The sequence below is a fragment of the Talpa occidentalis genome, unplaced genomic scaffold, assembly GCF_014898055.3.
Source record: "Talpa occidentalis isolate TD23 unplaced genomic scaffold, MPIMG_talOcc4v2.1 talOcc4.7, whole genome shotgun sequence".
In the NCBI taxonomy this organism is placed as follows: Eukaryota; Metazoa; Chordata; class Mammalia; order Eulipotyphla; family Talpidae; genus Talpa; species Talpa occidentalis.
Genome location: NW_023605083.1, coordinates 793114 through 806738, shown reverse-complemented (window position 1 = coordinate 806738; position 13625 = coordinate 793114). Strand labels below are relative to the sequence as shown.

Below are 13625 nucleotides of genomic sequence, written 5' to 3'. Positions count from 1 at the left end.
AGGGTCTGCCACAGAGGACGCCCCCACCCGGGACCTGCAGAGCTGCCAAGGCCCCCACTTTACAATTCCTGGAGGGGTCCTGGCTCCTCTGGCCAGACAGTCCACGGGCCCTGCCCGCCAGGGACGCTGGGCCATAGCATCAGACACAGACGGGCCCCCCAGGGCCTTGGGTCGTGTGCCGGGGCGGCGTCCGGTCCAGCCCAGGGGTCCTGGGAGAGGGGCTGTGGGCTGGTCTTGAAGCATAAAATAGGTCAAGTAAGCCTGGGAGGTGGTCCCCAAGCAGTCCCTCGGCCCGAGACAGTGGGTGGTGAGGCCCAGCTGGGCGCCGCGGGCACTGGGGCGCCTCCTGAGGCGCGGGTGGGTGGTGGGCTGGAGAAGCCCCGGAGGCAGCTGCAGGGGGCCCACTGGACGTGTCCGGGGGGACGGGGCACTTTGGGAGGGAAGGCAGGGTGCAGGGGGCAGGGCGGCCCCCACGGGGAAGGCGGGCCTGGGCCTCTGCAGGCAGGTGTGCCCCTTGCAGGCACCCAGGCCTGGCCGCGCGTCAGTCTCGTAGGGCTGTTTATGCAGATGCGAACATTTAGAGACGCGTTTTTCTCTCTCACTTTTCTACTGTGTAACATGCACTTGCCCGGCCCAGCTTCAAGGGCACAGCGCAGGTGCGGCGGGCTCGGCCAGCCGCACCCCGCAAACACCTGCCCATACCCACCACCCGTTTTCTGTCTGGAACCTCCTACCCCGGGTGGAGCCCCGGACTGTCCTCTCTACCACGCCGTCCTGCAGGCCGAGCCCGCGGGCTGTGGCTGCCCCTGCCGGCCAGGTGACCATCTGGACACAGACCCCCGGGGGGCGCCCTCCTGAAGCCGGTCTCTGGGTCTGGCTCATCGGGCCACGCGCTGCCTCCGGGACGGCGCTCTGTGCTCTTGGGCGCGCTGGAGCCCCGGGCCCGCAGGGGTTGGGGCCACTTGAGAGCGGCAGTCGCCATCCATGTGGGAGAACGGTGCCTGGCCGTGGACCCATCCTGGGGGCCCCCACCCTGGGGGGCCGTGCCCTGCCGCCACGGGGCGCACTCAGCCATCCGTCATTCTAGGCCTCTGGATTATTCTGGGGCTGATTAAATTAGCGAATGCAATCACAGTCTGAAGCACGTTAATTGAGAGAATTTATTTGGGCCTGACAGTTTTATGCATGTTTGATTAAGTATTATAAGGTTTGTTTCTGATTTTGCATAATTTAACTTGGAGTCCTGCGCTGGGGGGCCCATCAGCCATGACCGACCAAAATAAACCTCTTCGAAGATCCCTCGTTTATGCTCGATCCCAGGGGCATTCTCGCCCGGATACCTTTGGTGCCGTTTTCCAAGTGACAAACATGCTAAAAGTAACACTCCGGGCCTTTCCCTTCACTCTGCAGACCTGCCGGGACGCGCGCAGGTCATCACAAGTCCTGAGAGGACAAGTTAGCACTCACGTTGCAACAAGTGACACGTAAACGCGGATGTCCGTCTCGCTGGCACCGTAAGGTGCGTCCCTCGGCGGGCTGGGAGCAGGCGGGTGGCTCCGGCGACCACAGCCCCGCCAGGACTGCTCCGGCAGCGGCGCTGCGAGTGTCTCCTCTGAAGTCAGCAGTGGACGGCGCAGCCTGGCCTGGACAGCCGGGAGGGCCTGGGGCAGCCGCCCTGCCGCGAGCCTGTGCTCCTCATGCCGGCCCGGAGCAGTGGGCACAGCTGTTGAGGAGAGGCTGGCTGCCCGGCGGGCCGTGCCCTTCCCCAGGCGGAGGCGGACCAGTCCCGAGCGGGCCCTGGCTGGTTCTCAGCTGCCTGGCATGGCTCCGTCCCGGGCCTGAGCGCTCCGTGGGCTCAGGCGCCATTAGTGGTGTGGGGAGCGCCAGTCCCCGGACAGGGCTGGGCACTTCAGGCCAAGTCATGTGCCCGAGTGGATGCCCCACTTGTTGCGGGGGGTGAGGGCTGCCTCCCCACTGTGCCCCAAAGCCTCGCGGCGCCGAGTGCCGCTGGGGTTGCGCAGCTGCCCTCCCCGCACACTGCAGGGCCCCAGGAGCTGGGCCAGTGAAATGCCAGGGGATGCCCCCAGAACCCAACACATGCCGGACACTTTAAGCAGCCACTGGACAAGCTTGTGCCCAGCAGGCACCGGCCACCAGGCTGGAGGCTGGAGCTGGCAACTCCCGCTCCAGAGGTGGGGGCACGTGCAGGGAGGGGCGCCCTGCCTGGGCACGACTCTCCCAACATGGCTAGCTCCAGTGCCCTTGGACTGGAGGGGGCGGGGGCTGGCGCTGGGGAGCAGGGAGGCAGACATGAGTGCAGAGGCAGCCTTCTGAGGCCTCATCTAGCTGCACAGGTGGTTTCTGCCTGGCAGCTACAGCAGCACCCCAGCGCAAGGTCCAGACACTGGGGTGCAGCGCGGCTGAGACCCGAGGCCTGCACCCGCAGCTAGAAAGCAGGGGGGCCGGAGCCATACCAGAGCTAGCCTGCTGCGCACACCACGCTCCGGGCACCGCGCCCCATGTGCCGTCAGCCTCTCCGGGGTGGCCTCCGGGCCCCTGGCAGCCCAGTCCTTGTGCCAGTCAAGTGCCAGTCAAGTGCCGTGGCCGCCGAGCCCTCGTGCCCTGGGGCAGCACTCAGGCCCCCACTTCATGGAGCCCACAGCACGTGAGGGCGGTGGGTCTCCCTCAGATCCACGCACAAAGCCTCGTCCCTGCAGCACAGCAGCAAACCCAGGAGCCTGGCTGGGCCTGCAGTGCTGGGCTGCCGCTGCCCCAGGACCGTCCACTCCGCTCCGGGCCTGCAGCCTCTCCTGTCCTGGGAGGCTTGGCCCGCCAAGGAGTGCAGGGAGGGGTGCAGCGGGCCTAAATGGCCCCAAACCGAGGGGCTGCCCCCGGTGGACAACGCATTTAGCACCCGCGAGCTGGAGGCAGCCAGAGAAGCCTGTTTGGGGCTTGTCTCCGCCCCCGCTCCGCCCCCCAGGCCAGGCCTGCGGCACCCCCGCCTTCCGCCGCTGCCCCAGCTCCGCCCAGCAGGTGGCGCCAGGCCCCTGCCCGCCGCTCCGGGCCCCGGGCGGGCAGGGAGGGAGGCCCGGACACCCCAGCCCGGGCCAGCGAGGAAGCGGCAGCCGCGCCGCCTCCCCCGCGGGCCCCGGGACACCCCCGGGCACCCTGAGGGGCGGCCAGCCCACGTGGGCAGCCTGCAGGCGCCCCCGGAGGACGCAGTGACTGTCAGAGCGCCGGGCCGGGCGGGAAAACAGGTTCCGGGCTTCCCAGCGAGCCCGGTGCCCGGCACGTGCTGGACAGGCCGCCCACTGGTCGGCGGGAGGGACGCGGCCGCTCGCGGAACCTGCGCCCCTGGGGGGCAGCCCGGCCGGGCGGCGGCCAGACGGCCCCTCTGCAGCCGCGGCGGGCGCCCGGGGCCTCCAGGGAAGGGCCCTGGTGGGGTCCGGAGGGACGAGCAGGGGCGGGGGCGCCCAGGGACGACGGAGCCCGTGACGGGCCGTCGAGCGCGGAAGGACGGGCCGCGGGCCTCGGGGCCCGCCGGGAAGCGCCCCTCGCGGTCCTCGCCAGCCTCCGCCGCTCGGGAGCCGGCGGGCGCGGGGGCTGCGGGCCGGGGCCGGGCTCCTCCCTCGGCCCGGGGCGCGCGCGGCCGGGGCGCCGGGGGTCGGCGGGAGCCGCCCGAGGAGGCCGTCCGGGGGGCGCAGGGACGCCAGGGCACCCCAGGGCCCCCCCTTTCCGGGCTTTGACGCGCCCCGCCCGGCCCCCGCCCCCGGGCGACCCGGTCACGGCCCCGCCCCCGGCGCGCGCGCCTGCGCACTGCCCGCCGCCTCGGGCGCGGCGGCGCGTGCGCGGAGGAGCCGCCCGGGGACCGCGCTCTCGGGCCCGCCATCTGCGCCTGCGCAGGACAGGCCGCGGCCCCGGCGGCGGACGTGAGGCCGCAGCCCGGCCGGCTCAGTCGCGGGCGCGCGCACGCACACGCCGCGGGGGCGCCCGGAGCCGGCCGAGGGAGGCGGTGTCGGCGCGGGCGGCGCGGGGGGTGAGGGGGGCCTACGGCGGCCGCCGAGGGACGGCGCTACGGCGCCCACGCGGGGCCAAACGCCGCCGGCCGCCGGGCCCGGCAGCCCCTGGCCCTGCGGGGCGGCCCCGGGCGGGGACGCGTGAGGACCGGGCCGCGCGCCCCCGGCGCCATGCGGCCGCCCCGCTCCCGCAGCCCCGAGGGGCAGGGGGGCCCGCCGGCCTCCCCCGCGGCGCGGAGCGGCCCCCGGTGAGCGGGCGTGCGCGGGCCGGGGCCGGGCGGCGGGGCGCGCGGCGAGGCCGCCCCCGGAGCCGGCACCGGCCGGGCCTGCGGGCGAGCGGGCGGGGCGGCGCCGGGGCCTGCGCGGCCCGGGAGCCGCGGGAGGGGGAGGCCGGCCGGCGCCCCGCGGGCGCGGCCCCTTCCCGCGGCGCCCCCTCTCGCAGAGCGGGGCGCCTCGGGGGAAGGTGAGGTGCGGGCCCAGCCCTGGCCGCCCGCGGGCGCCGTCCCGCCTCCCCGCGCGCTGTGCGCGCCCCAGGGGCTTGGGCCCCGCGCCCGGCGGCCCGGGGAGGGGGGCGGGCTCCCGCCCCCGCGGGGCGCCTCCCCGGGCGTGGCGGGTCTCCCCGGGCCGCGCGGCCGTCGGGCCGAGAGCTGCGGCCCCGGCCGGGGCTGCGCGCCTCGCGGTGACCCGGCGCGCTGACCGCCCTGTCCCTGTGCTCTCCCCGCAGGCGCGCGCCGCCCCCGGGCCTCGGCCGCGGGCTCCCGGGCCCCGGCGCCCCCGACGCCGGCGCTGACGGCCGCCCGGACGCCCCCGCGAGCTCGCGCCCGCCGGCCCGATGCCGGTCCTGCCCATCCCGCGGCGGGCGCGCTCCTTCCACGGCCCGCACTCCAGCTGCCTGCACGCGCCCCGCGCCCCGCGCGCACCAAGTCCCACAACTTGGAGGTGCGCGCGCGCGCTGGCTGCACGGCGTCGTGCGCTTCCTGCTCTACTTGGGCTGCAGCCTGGTGACCGCCGCGCTCCGGGGCGCGCTGGCCGCGCTCTTCTGCCTGCAGCACCTGGGCGTGCGCGCGCTGCTGCGCCTCCAGCTGAAGCTGTCGCTGCTGCTGCTGCTGCTGGGCCGGCGGCGCGTGGACTTCCGCGTCCTCAACGAGCTGCTGGTCCACGCCAGCCACGTGACCCTGCTGCTGGTCGGCGGCCTGGGCTGGTGCTTCATGGTCTTCGTGGACATGTGACCGGCGCCCCCCGCCCGGCAGGCATCGCCCGGAGGAAGGCCTGAGACTGTTCCGGGAAGGGGGTGTAGGCGCCCCCTGTGCCCGGCTGGCTCTGGCCCTTGCCGGGCGCACCCCCCAGACCGCCTGCCCCTCGGGTCTGCACTTGGACCCCGCGTCCTGTCCCCACTCCAGGACCTGGCGGGCGGCAGCACCAGCCGTGGGGAGCTCCGGGGTGGGGTGCCCAGGGCCACACCCGAGGGCTCCCTGGGCTGGCCCCGTGTGGCAGAGAAGCTGCCCTGCGCCCTGGCCACACCCCAACAGCCGGGGCCACCTGTCTCTGAGGCCTCTGCCCGCCGGGGTGTGCGAGCGTCCAGCGGCAGCACGGCTGGGGCGGGCATGTCTCTTTCTGGCGGCCGGGGGAGTCAAGCTGGATGCTGCGAGGCTCTTCCAAGGGGTCGTGGGGCAGCGACTCAGCGCCTTTCTGACTCTGATGGGGTCTCGCGGCCTGTGCTTGGAGGAGAAGCCCGGAACTGAGGTCAGATGTGCCTGTGGGGCACACCCCGTTACAGGGCCTCTTGGGATCTCCAGCGGGGGCTCTGCGTGAGGCCCTGCCCTCTCCTCTGCCCCTGGCTGTTGGGCCGCCCGGGAGTGGCAGGCAGAAATGCAGGGGCCAAGAGAGGGGGCCCGTGCTGGGGGGGCGTCCAGGGAGCAGGACTCACCAGGGCCTGCCCGGCCCTGGCCCTGGCCCCCTCCCCAGCATTGGGGGTGCGCTGCCCACCTGCTCGGACAGGGTGGCATGTGACACTGGCTGCCGCTGGCATCATTGGCAGGTGGGAGGACACTGGGCAGTTACGCTGGGGTGACAGGCCATTGGGCACGGGCCACGGTGGCACTGACAGTGATTGGTCAGCTGCCGCTGCCCCCCAGGGGACCACGGTCCCAGGCAGGTGACCCTGCCGTGCCAGGCTCCCGCGTGGCGTCCCGCGGGCTGGTCTGCCGTGGAGGAGAGATGGAAGCAGGCGATGAGGGCAGAGCCCTGGCCCCTCGGGCTCTGCCACCAGTGGCCCCAGACCCTGCCTCCCCCAGCTGGCCCTGTAGCCGCCCACCTGCCCGGCGCCCAGAGCAGACTCTGCGCTTTCCCCGCGCCGCCTGCCTCCTCCCCGCGTGCGAGCCCCTCCGGCGTGGGTCAGGCCAGGGCGGCGCAGCCCGGAACGTGGAGCGCATCGGGGCGACTTGCGGGACGTGGGCCCTCGCGTCTCAGTGCCTGTTAGCGTTTCTGAAACGAGCCTCCTGCATTAAACTTATTTTTTTAAGACCTGTCGGCGGAGTGACAGCTGAGAAGCCGCCTCCTGAGGGCTCGGCCCCTGGGCCCGGCCTGCGCGGGTGTGGGGCGAGGGGGGCTCACGGCCCTGGGGGCCAGATCCAGGGCGGGAGTCTGCCCTCCCACATGGTGCTGCCCCGTGCGGGCGTGGCCCCTCAGTTGCGGGGGGGGGGGGGGGGGGGCCTCGCGGATGCCGAGAGGCAGAGGACGCGGACGGGACGCTGAGCTGCGGGTCTCGCTTGGCCAGAGCCTGCCCGAGGGCCGCTGCTCCGTCCTCCCCTGGGCTGGCCCCGCCCTTGGCGCCTGCTCTGGGGTCGCTGTCCGGGCTGGAAATTCGCGGGTGTTTCGGGAGAGGAAGGGGGTGCAGGGCGAGCTTTTCCCGGCGCGGGTCTCCTGATCCTCGCGCGGCCCCAAGGAGCAGCGGGGACCAAGGAGGGACGAGCTGCGGCTGGGACTTTGCTCCGCCATGTGGGGCCACAGCCTCCGAGCAGGAGCCCTCGCTGCTGCTGCTGCTGCTGCTGCGCGCCTGAGGTCAGCGGTCAGCCACACGGCCGAGCTCACCTCTGAGCAGCGGACTGGCAGGCGAGGGGGTTCCGTGGGGCGCAGTGGGGGTGATGCTCCTGCAGGTGTCCCTCCTGGGCTGAAGGGCACCTTGGGTTTCCTCCCTGACATGCTGGGCAGGCAGGAGGAGGCTGGGCAAGGGTGGGCCCCAGGGCCCTGGGGGAGAGGGTGCTCCCCAGTGCTGAAATGCAGTATTTAGAGCGCACCCCAGAGTGCAGAGGTGCTGTGCTCGGCAGTCTCCCCACCCAGTGCCAGGCTGCCTGGAAGCCAGGAAGCAGCAGGCCCAAGGCGGGGAGGGGCCCCGGACCCCCTGCTGGGTGCACATTAGGACAGGGAGGGTCCCCAAGTTCTGGAGTTCGGGTGGGGGTGGCAGTGGGCTGTTGACGTGCAGCTTGGGAGCTGCTGCCGCTGCCCTGTCTTCCCTCGGGGCTGGGGGTGGGCAGGCCAGGCACAAAGGGGAGTGGCCACGGGCAGCAGCCTGCCCAGCCAGGGCGCGCTGGGTGGGGCAGCTGAGGGGGTCCCCGCACGGGCTGTGGGTCTGGAAGCATCAGGGGACACCAGGAGGACCTAGGCAGGGGTGGTCAGACCCAAGGAGGGCTGGGCGGAGGCTGGACAGTGGCTTGGAGAGGCGAGCAGCGAGGGGACGCAGGAGCCCTGCCCTGGAGCCCGGGGAGCCGGTGGGGTCTTCTGGCCGGCGCCTTGGCTGCAGGAGAGGAGCCGGAGCCAGCCCCCCCACCTGGGCAGTGCAGTCAGTGTCCACGGGGCGGGGGGGGGGCGTAGGGGGTTGCTGCAGGGGACACCGGCCCCGCCTGGCCCCCTGCGTGACCCCCCCAGAGCTGCAGCGGGGGCGGCTGTCCTCCTGCGGCCCGCACGGGTCGATGAGCGCTGACCTTGAGAGGCCCGTCCCTGCGGCCGCGCTGGGGCTGGCGGGAGGAGCGGGCGCAGGGCTTGGTGCTGATTCTGCACTTCCTGGGGAGGAGCGGCCGCCCATCTGCAGAGGCCCACGTGCCTCTCCCTTCTCCCTCTTGGTCCTGTCAGGGCTCCTCTGTGCTGGCCCTTCCAGGAAGGCCTCCGTCCCCAGGAGGCTGCGCTGCTCTGCACCAGCCTCCGTGCAGAAGCCACTTTCCAGAACCCGGCAGCCTGGCACGCCTCCCTGACCGCTCCCCAGGAGGGAGCTCCCCGCCTCGCCAGCATCCTTGCCGGCCGGGAAGCGGCAGCTGATTCAGCGCTCCTGGGCCGCCCCGCCCCCAGCGCGGGCAGCGCGCCACACGGGCTCCCGCTGTGTGGCCTGCACTGCGCCTGGGGGTGGCGGACGTTCTGGGGAGGCATGAACACCATGGGGTGGGCACCCGCACGCCCTCCCGCTGCCACCGGAGAGCCCGGGGAAAGCAGACCCTTCCTCAGCCAGCCCCAGCTGCCCCCGCCTGCAGCAGAGGCCCAGTGGCCAGGCCAGGGCGAGCCACACTCTGACCTGGCTGGAGGCCCCCAGCCCCTGGGCAGACGGGCTGCAGCGGCAGCCGGGACCGGCCAGCTGGTGGGAGCAGCAGCGGCCAGAGGGGTCAGCTCCGAGCTGTGGAGGGAAGCGGCCACAGGTGGCCATTGGGTGCCAGGCGGGGGCGGCAGCTCCGCACTGGCCCTCAGGAGGAGCTGGGAGGGGGGAGCCTGCGTGGTCAGTGGGCGGTGTCGGGGACAGCGGGCACTGCCCTCTGCAGCGCCTCCAGGAGGCTGGGTGGCGCCCCGCCCTCCACTGTCTGGGCCACTCAGGGTGGTCCCGGTGGGGAGGCCCAGGGAATCTTCACAGAAGTCTGCGGGTGCAGGGGGTGACGTCATGGGGCGGGGCCTGTCCGGAGCCGAGGCCGGGCAGGTCCTTTTCCCCCCGGGAGACCCTGGGGAGTTGCTCCTCCAACGGGCAGGGTGGGCCTTCCTGACCCTGCGCTGCTTGGCAGCCAGCGCGAGCCTCCCAGGCCCACGGGAACGCGGCCAGGCCCCAGGGCTGGACCCCGGCGTAGGGCACCCTCTGGGGAGCCCCGGGCGCGGGCTCTGCCACCGCCCATCTGCGCTGGTGGAATGTTCTGCCCCGTCATGTGACCCGGGAGCCTGGGTGTCCAGTTCTTTCCGCCAGCACCGGCCTCCTGGCCGCGGCAGGTCTTGGCTGGCTGCCCTGGCCGGCTCTGGCTCCGCGACCGGCCCCCGTGCCTGCCCCTGCGCTGTGTCCCCGCGACCCTCGCCTGGGGCTGCTCCCGCAGGGTCGGCCACTGCCACCCTGGCCCACCTGCCATGGACTTCACAGAACTAAGGGGGCCTCTGCCCTGCCTGCCGGGCAGCCAAAGGGGGGCCCTGCTGATGGGGTGCCCTTCCAAGAAGCATGTCGGGGTGTAAGTGCGTCGGGGGAGTGTCGGGGTGTAAGTGTGCGTCCACAATGGGGCGGACTCTTGTGCGCGCGTCCCCTATAAGCGTCCGCTCCGGGCATCAGAGCCACACTGAGGCCCGTCCCCCTCCCACTGCCCCCAGAGATTCCATCAGCAGCACACTTCGGGGGGGCCTGCCTGACACCCCCGTGCAGCTGTCGTGTGCGCATGCTCACGTGTGCCCCGCTGCCCTCGCTTTCAAGTCCTGCTGCCTCTGCGTGGGGCACCCCCAGGTGTGCGGAAGCCGCGTGGCCGTGGGGCCGCCTTGTTCCCGCCCTGCCCAGCAAGCAGGCCGCTGCACCCCACGGGAGGCCTGCCCTCGGGCTGCCTTGTGGGGCTGCAGAGTGATCCTGGGAGCGGTGCCTCCTCCCGCCCGCCATGGGCGTGCCGGCTCCTCCCCCGCGGCGCTTCCGCGATAAGGAAGGAAGCTGCTGGGCCACGTGCTCCCAGCGGGAGGCGAGAGCCCTGGAGGAGCTGCCACCTGCCCTGGCCTCCTCTGGGGAAGGTGCTGGAAGCCGGCGTGGGAGGCTGCGGGCCCGACGGGTGGGGTGCTGGGTCTGATGGCGCCGAACCAGCCGCGTCTCCCCGTGTCTCCACTGGCCCCCAAGCCTGTCCCAGGCCCGGCCCCGCTCCGTGGGGTGTGTGCCGGCGCCCCCTGGGCCCCACAAAGGGCTAGCCCACACCCGCTGCCCCCCGACACCCGCCGGCTGTCCTGGGAGGGGGCAGCGCTGCAGCCGGCACACGGCCTCCCCGGAGCCGGGCAGCAGCGGCCTCGCAGCTGCACAGACTTCAGGGAAATTTAGGACAAAGAGGAAGAAGAGCGGAGCGTCCAATTTAGACCGGGAGAGGCTGCAGAAGCCAAAACGGTGCTGCCCTAGTTCACGCGCAGAGGCGGCCGCGGGGCTGCTGCTGCTGCCAAGGAGCCAGAACGCTCACCCAGTTTCCACCTGCGAGAGGTGCCGGGAGCGCCCGGGAGCCCGCGGGCGGCCGCGCACCTCCACCGCCGGCCCCCTGGGCCCGGGCCTGCAGCGCCGGGCAGCTCGCCGGCCAGGATGAGGCGGGAGGGTGGGCGAGGGCACGCGGGCTCCCGGCCCCCTTCCCGCTCCCGCCAACCCCGGGCAGCGCACACGCCTGCTCCCTGCGAGGCCGGCGGGGACCGCGGTGAGCCCCGGGCCCGGCCTGGGAGGGCTGTGGCTGAGGCCGCTTGTCAGGAAAACAGAGGAGACTGGGTCCCGGGGTGGGGGCCGCAGGCCCGCTCGGGGTGGGGTTCTGCCCCTGGTCCTGGGAGCAGTACGCCTCCAGCAGCCCTGCTGCAGCCGGGAGCAGCACGGGAAGGAGAGGGCACCTGCTGGGCGGGTGCCAGGCGGAGTCAGAGGTGGGCAGCCTCAGCCCCGCGGCGTGCGCCCTGGAGGGCCCCGCCCCGTGGGGGCAAGGACATGCCTCTGGCCGGGGGGCCGCACCTGCTGGTGCAGGTGAGCAGGTGATTCTGCTGCAGGCCCGGGGGCTGGGGCAGAGGACCCGGCCTCACCCTCAGCTTCCTCCTCTTCCCGCAGGTCTGCTTTGTGCTCTGCCCGTCCTGTGTGCGCGGGGCGCCCACCCTGCTCCCGGCGCCTGCTCAAGGTCAGGGCGGGGGTGGGGGGTGGGGATGGGGGGGTGCAGCAGTTGTGTGCACGGAGGGCTCGCTCCGGCCCCGCCCCTGCCCCAGGCCTGCAGAACAGCAGCAGCCTCAGGGGTGATGACCCCCGCGGTGCCCACTCCTTTGCAGAGCGCCAGGGGTTGCTCCAGGCCCGCCCCTGGAAGGCTCCGTTGGCCTCCTTTGCGCGGCCTCACGGAGGGGGGGGGGGGGCGCTCGTTCCGGGGTGGCTCCCCCTGCGTCAGCGCAGTGGCGGCGGCTTCCTGGACCCGGCACATGCGCTGCCAAGGTGGGCACCCCTTGGGGCCTGGGCACCTCTCCGTGGGGCTGGGGCCTGTTTAGGGACATGTCCGCTTCACAGCCCAGGCCTGAGCGAAGCCACGTCTCACCAGAAGCTGCCTCTCCCGGCAGCTGGAACTGGCGCCACCAGTCGGGCCCGGCCCTCGTAGAATGGCGCGAGGGCCGACGGCAGAGGCCACGGCTTCTCCTCGTCTCCCCCGACGCCCAGGGGTGCAAGCCGGCACTCAAGGCGGGGGCTTCCACCCTGGGGAGCCCAGGCAGTGGCCGGCTGACGAGACCACGAGGGCAGGGCAATTCAGGCCAAGGAAGTCCCGGAGCCGGCCGGCCGGCCCGCCGGCTCGACGCCACCTGGTTAGTGACTGGCATGGGATGTGGTCCCTGGTCTCCTCTGCTGCCCGGAGCCCTGGAGATTCCGCCGGGGACAGGTGCTCACATGGGGTGGGGTGGGGTTGTCAAGTGACAATGCGGTGCTCACATGGGGTAGGAGCAGAGGGAGGTCCTGGGCCCTTTCCTGACCTGGCACTGCTGGGTGCGGCGTGAGCAGGACTGGGGCGCAGGAGGTCCTGCTGGGGAGCCCTGCAGAGGGGCAGCAGCAGGGACACAGCTGGGGGGGGGGGCTTGGAGGGGACTGTGGCCAGCAAGGGGCCCCTGCTGCTGGCGGCCAATCCCAGAGGCACAGGACTGGGTGGGGAGCAAGGCTCCCGCACACGGTGCAGTGTGAGGTGTCTGGTGTACCCCAAGAGGAACCGCCACATTTGGGGGCCCTGCAGGGCCTGTCTGTGCTTGGTAGACCTCGCTGCCTCCCGCGGAAGAGGGAGCTCTGCGCTTGGGGAGGCCCTGGCGCGCAGGTCGTCACAAGGGGAGGAGGCGAGAGGACCCAGAGCTGGAGGCCAGCAAGGCGACGTGGCCCCTTGCAGGGGCAGAGATGAAGTGCCCGAGCCTGGGCTCGCAGCACGAGCACCCCCTCCCAGGGCGCTGCCCGCCGTGTCTGCCGCCACACAAGCGAGTTCCTGCCCCCACTGGGCATCCGTGCGCGCGGGCTGGCACCCTCCCTCCTGCGGGGCGCCCAGGCCTCCGTCCTGGCTGTGCTGCCGTCCTCCGCTGGCTGAGGCGGTTTCCAGCCACCAGCCTCCCCGACCGGCCAGGTGCAGGAGCAGGCCCCGCCCCGGAACGTGCCCACGAGGAGGAGGACTGGGGTCTCGCGCCCCCTGAAGCGCCCTGTGCAGGGGAGCCCCTCCCCGCTCTCTCAGCACGTCCCGCCCCCACCCTCCAGGCCCCGAAATATCTGCTCACAAGCCCGCATCAGCTGCCCCTCAGGACTGCAGGACACCAGGGAGGGCCCAGGCTGCAGACGGGTGGGGGTGGCTGCCTGCAGGCCTGAGGCCCGGGCTGGGGGTGAGCCAGGAGGGGACCAGCACCGCGGCGCAAAGGCCCTGTGGCAGCAGGCGCGGGAGAGGGGCCGGCAGCCAGCGGGGCAGAGTTGGGACACAGCGGGGGCCATGGGGTGTCAGGAGGCCCCAGGGACAGTGAGGCATTGGGCAGTGCTGCGGGTGGGTCTCCAGATGGGGCAGGGCCTCGCTGGCTGGGCGGACGCTGCGGGTCCTCCTGGGTCAGGACGGGGTGGAGAGGCTGAGGCCCCTCAGGGCGGAGTTCCCACCGCCCACACCTGGCCCAGCTATGGCTCGGGGGCCGTGCTCCCTCCAAGACCCAAGCGCCACCCTGGGTGGACTTCCTGGAGGAGGGGACACTGCCCACCTTGGTCTGGCCCAGGTTGGGTGGGGACTGTCTTAGCATGAAAGAGGTAGTGGCCCCTGTGAACCCCAAGCTGGGGAGGGGGCGGCTAAACCCCAATTTCAGATAGATCTGACTCTGCTGCCAGGCCGGGACTTGGGCCTGTGAGGCAGGGCCTCCACCCCCAAGGCCAGGCCGCTCAGCCCCGCTGCCCTGCTGGCCGCACAGCTAACAACAAAGGGGCTTTGTGGGCTGTGCCCCACCCAGGCCAGGGTGGGCAGGGCCTTTCCTAGAGCGACACCCCCGGGGAGGCAGTCACTGGGGCTGGGTGGGGAACGTCAGTCCAGGAAGCGGAGCCTCGTTGTTGGTCGGGGGCAAAGCTGTTACCCAGATATGTGGCTGGATTCCCACGAAGGGAGGGGGGGCACTCAGAGACCAGAGGGGTCC

General features: G+C 72.7%; 1 protein-coding gene across 1 annotated transcript; it reads left to right on the top strand.

Moving 5' to 3' along the window:
• Window positions 1-4848: 4848 nt before the first annotated feature.
• Window positions 4849-6567, top strand: TMEM250 (transmembrane protein 250). The gene is given in 3 exon segments (XM_037492696.2): window positions 4849-4927; window positions 4930-4956; window positions 4959-6567. Coding segments are annotated over 3 exon segments (393 nt in total). The 3' UTR covers window positions 5246-6567.
• Window positions 6568-13625: the final 7058 nt, after the last annotated feature.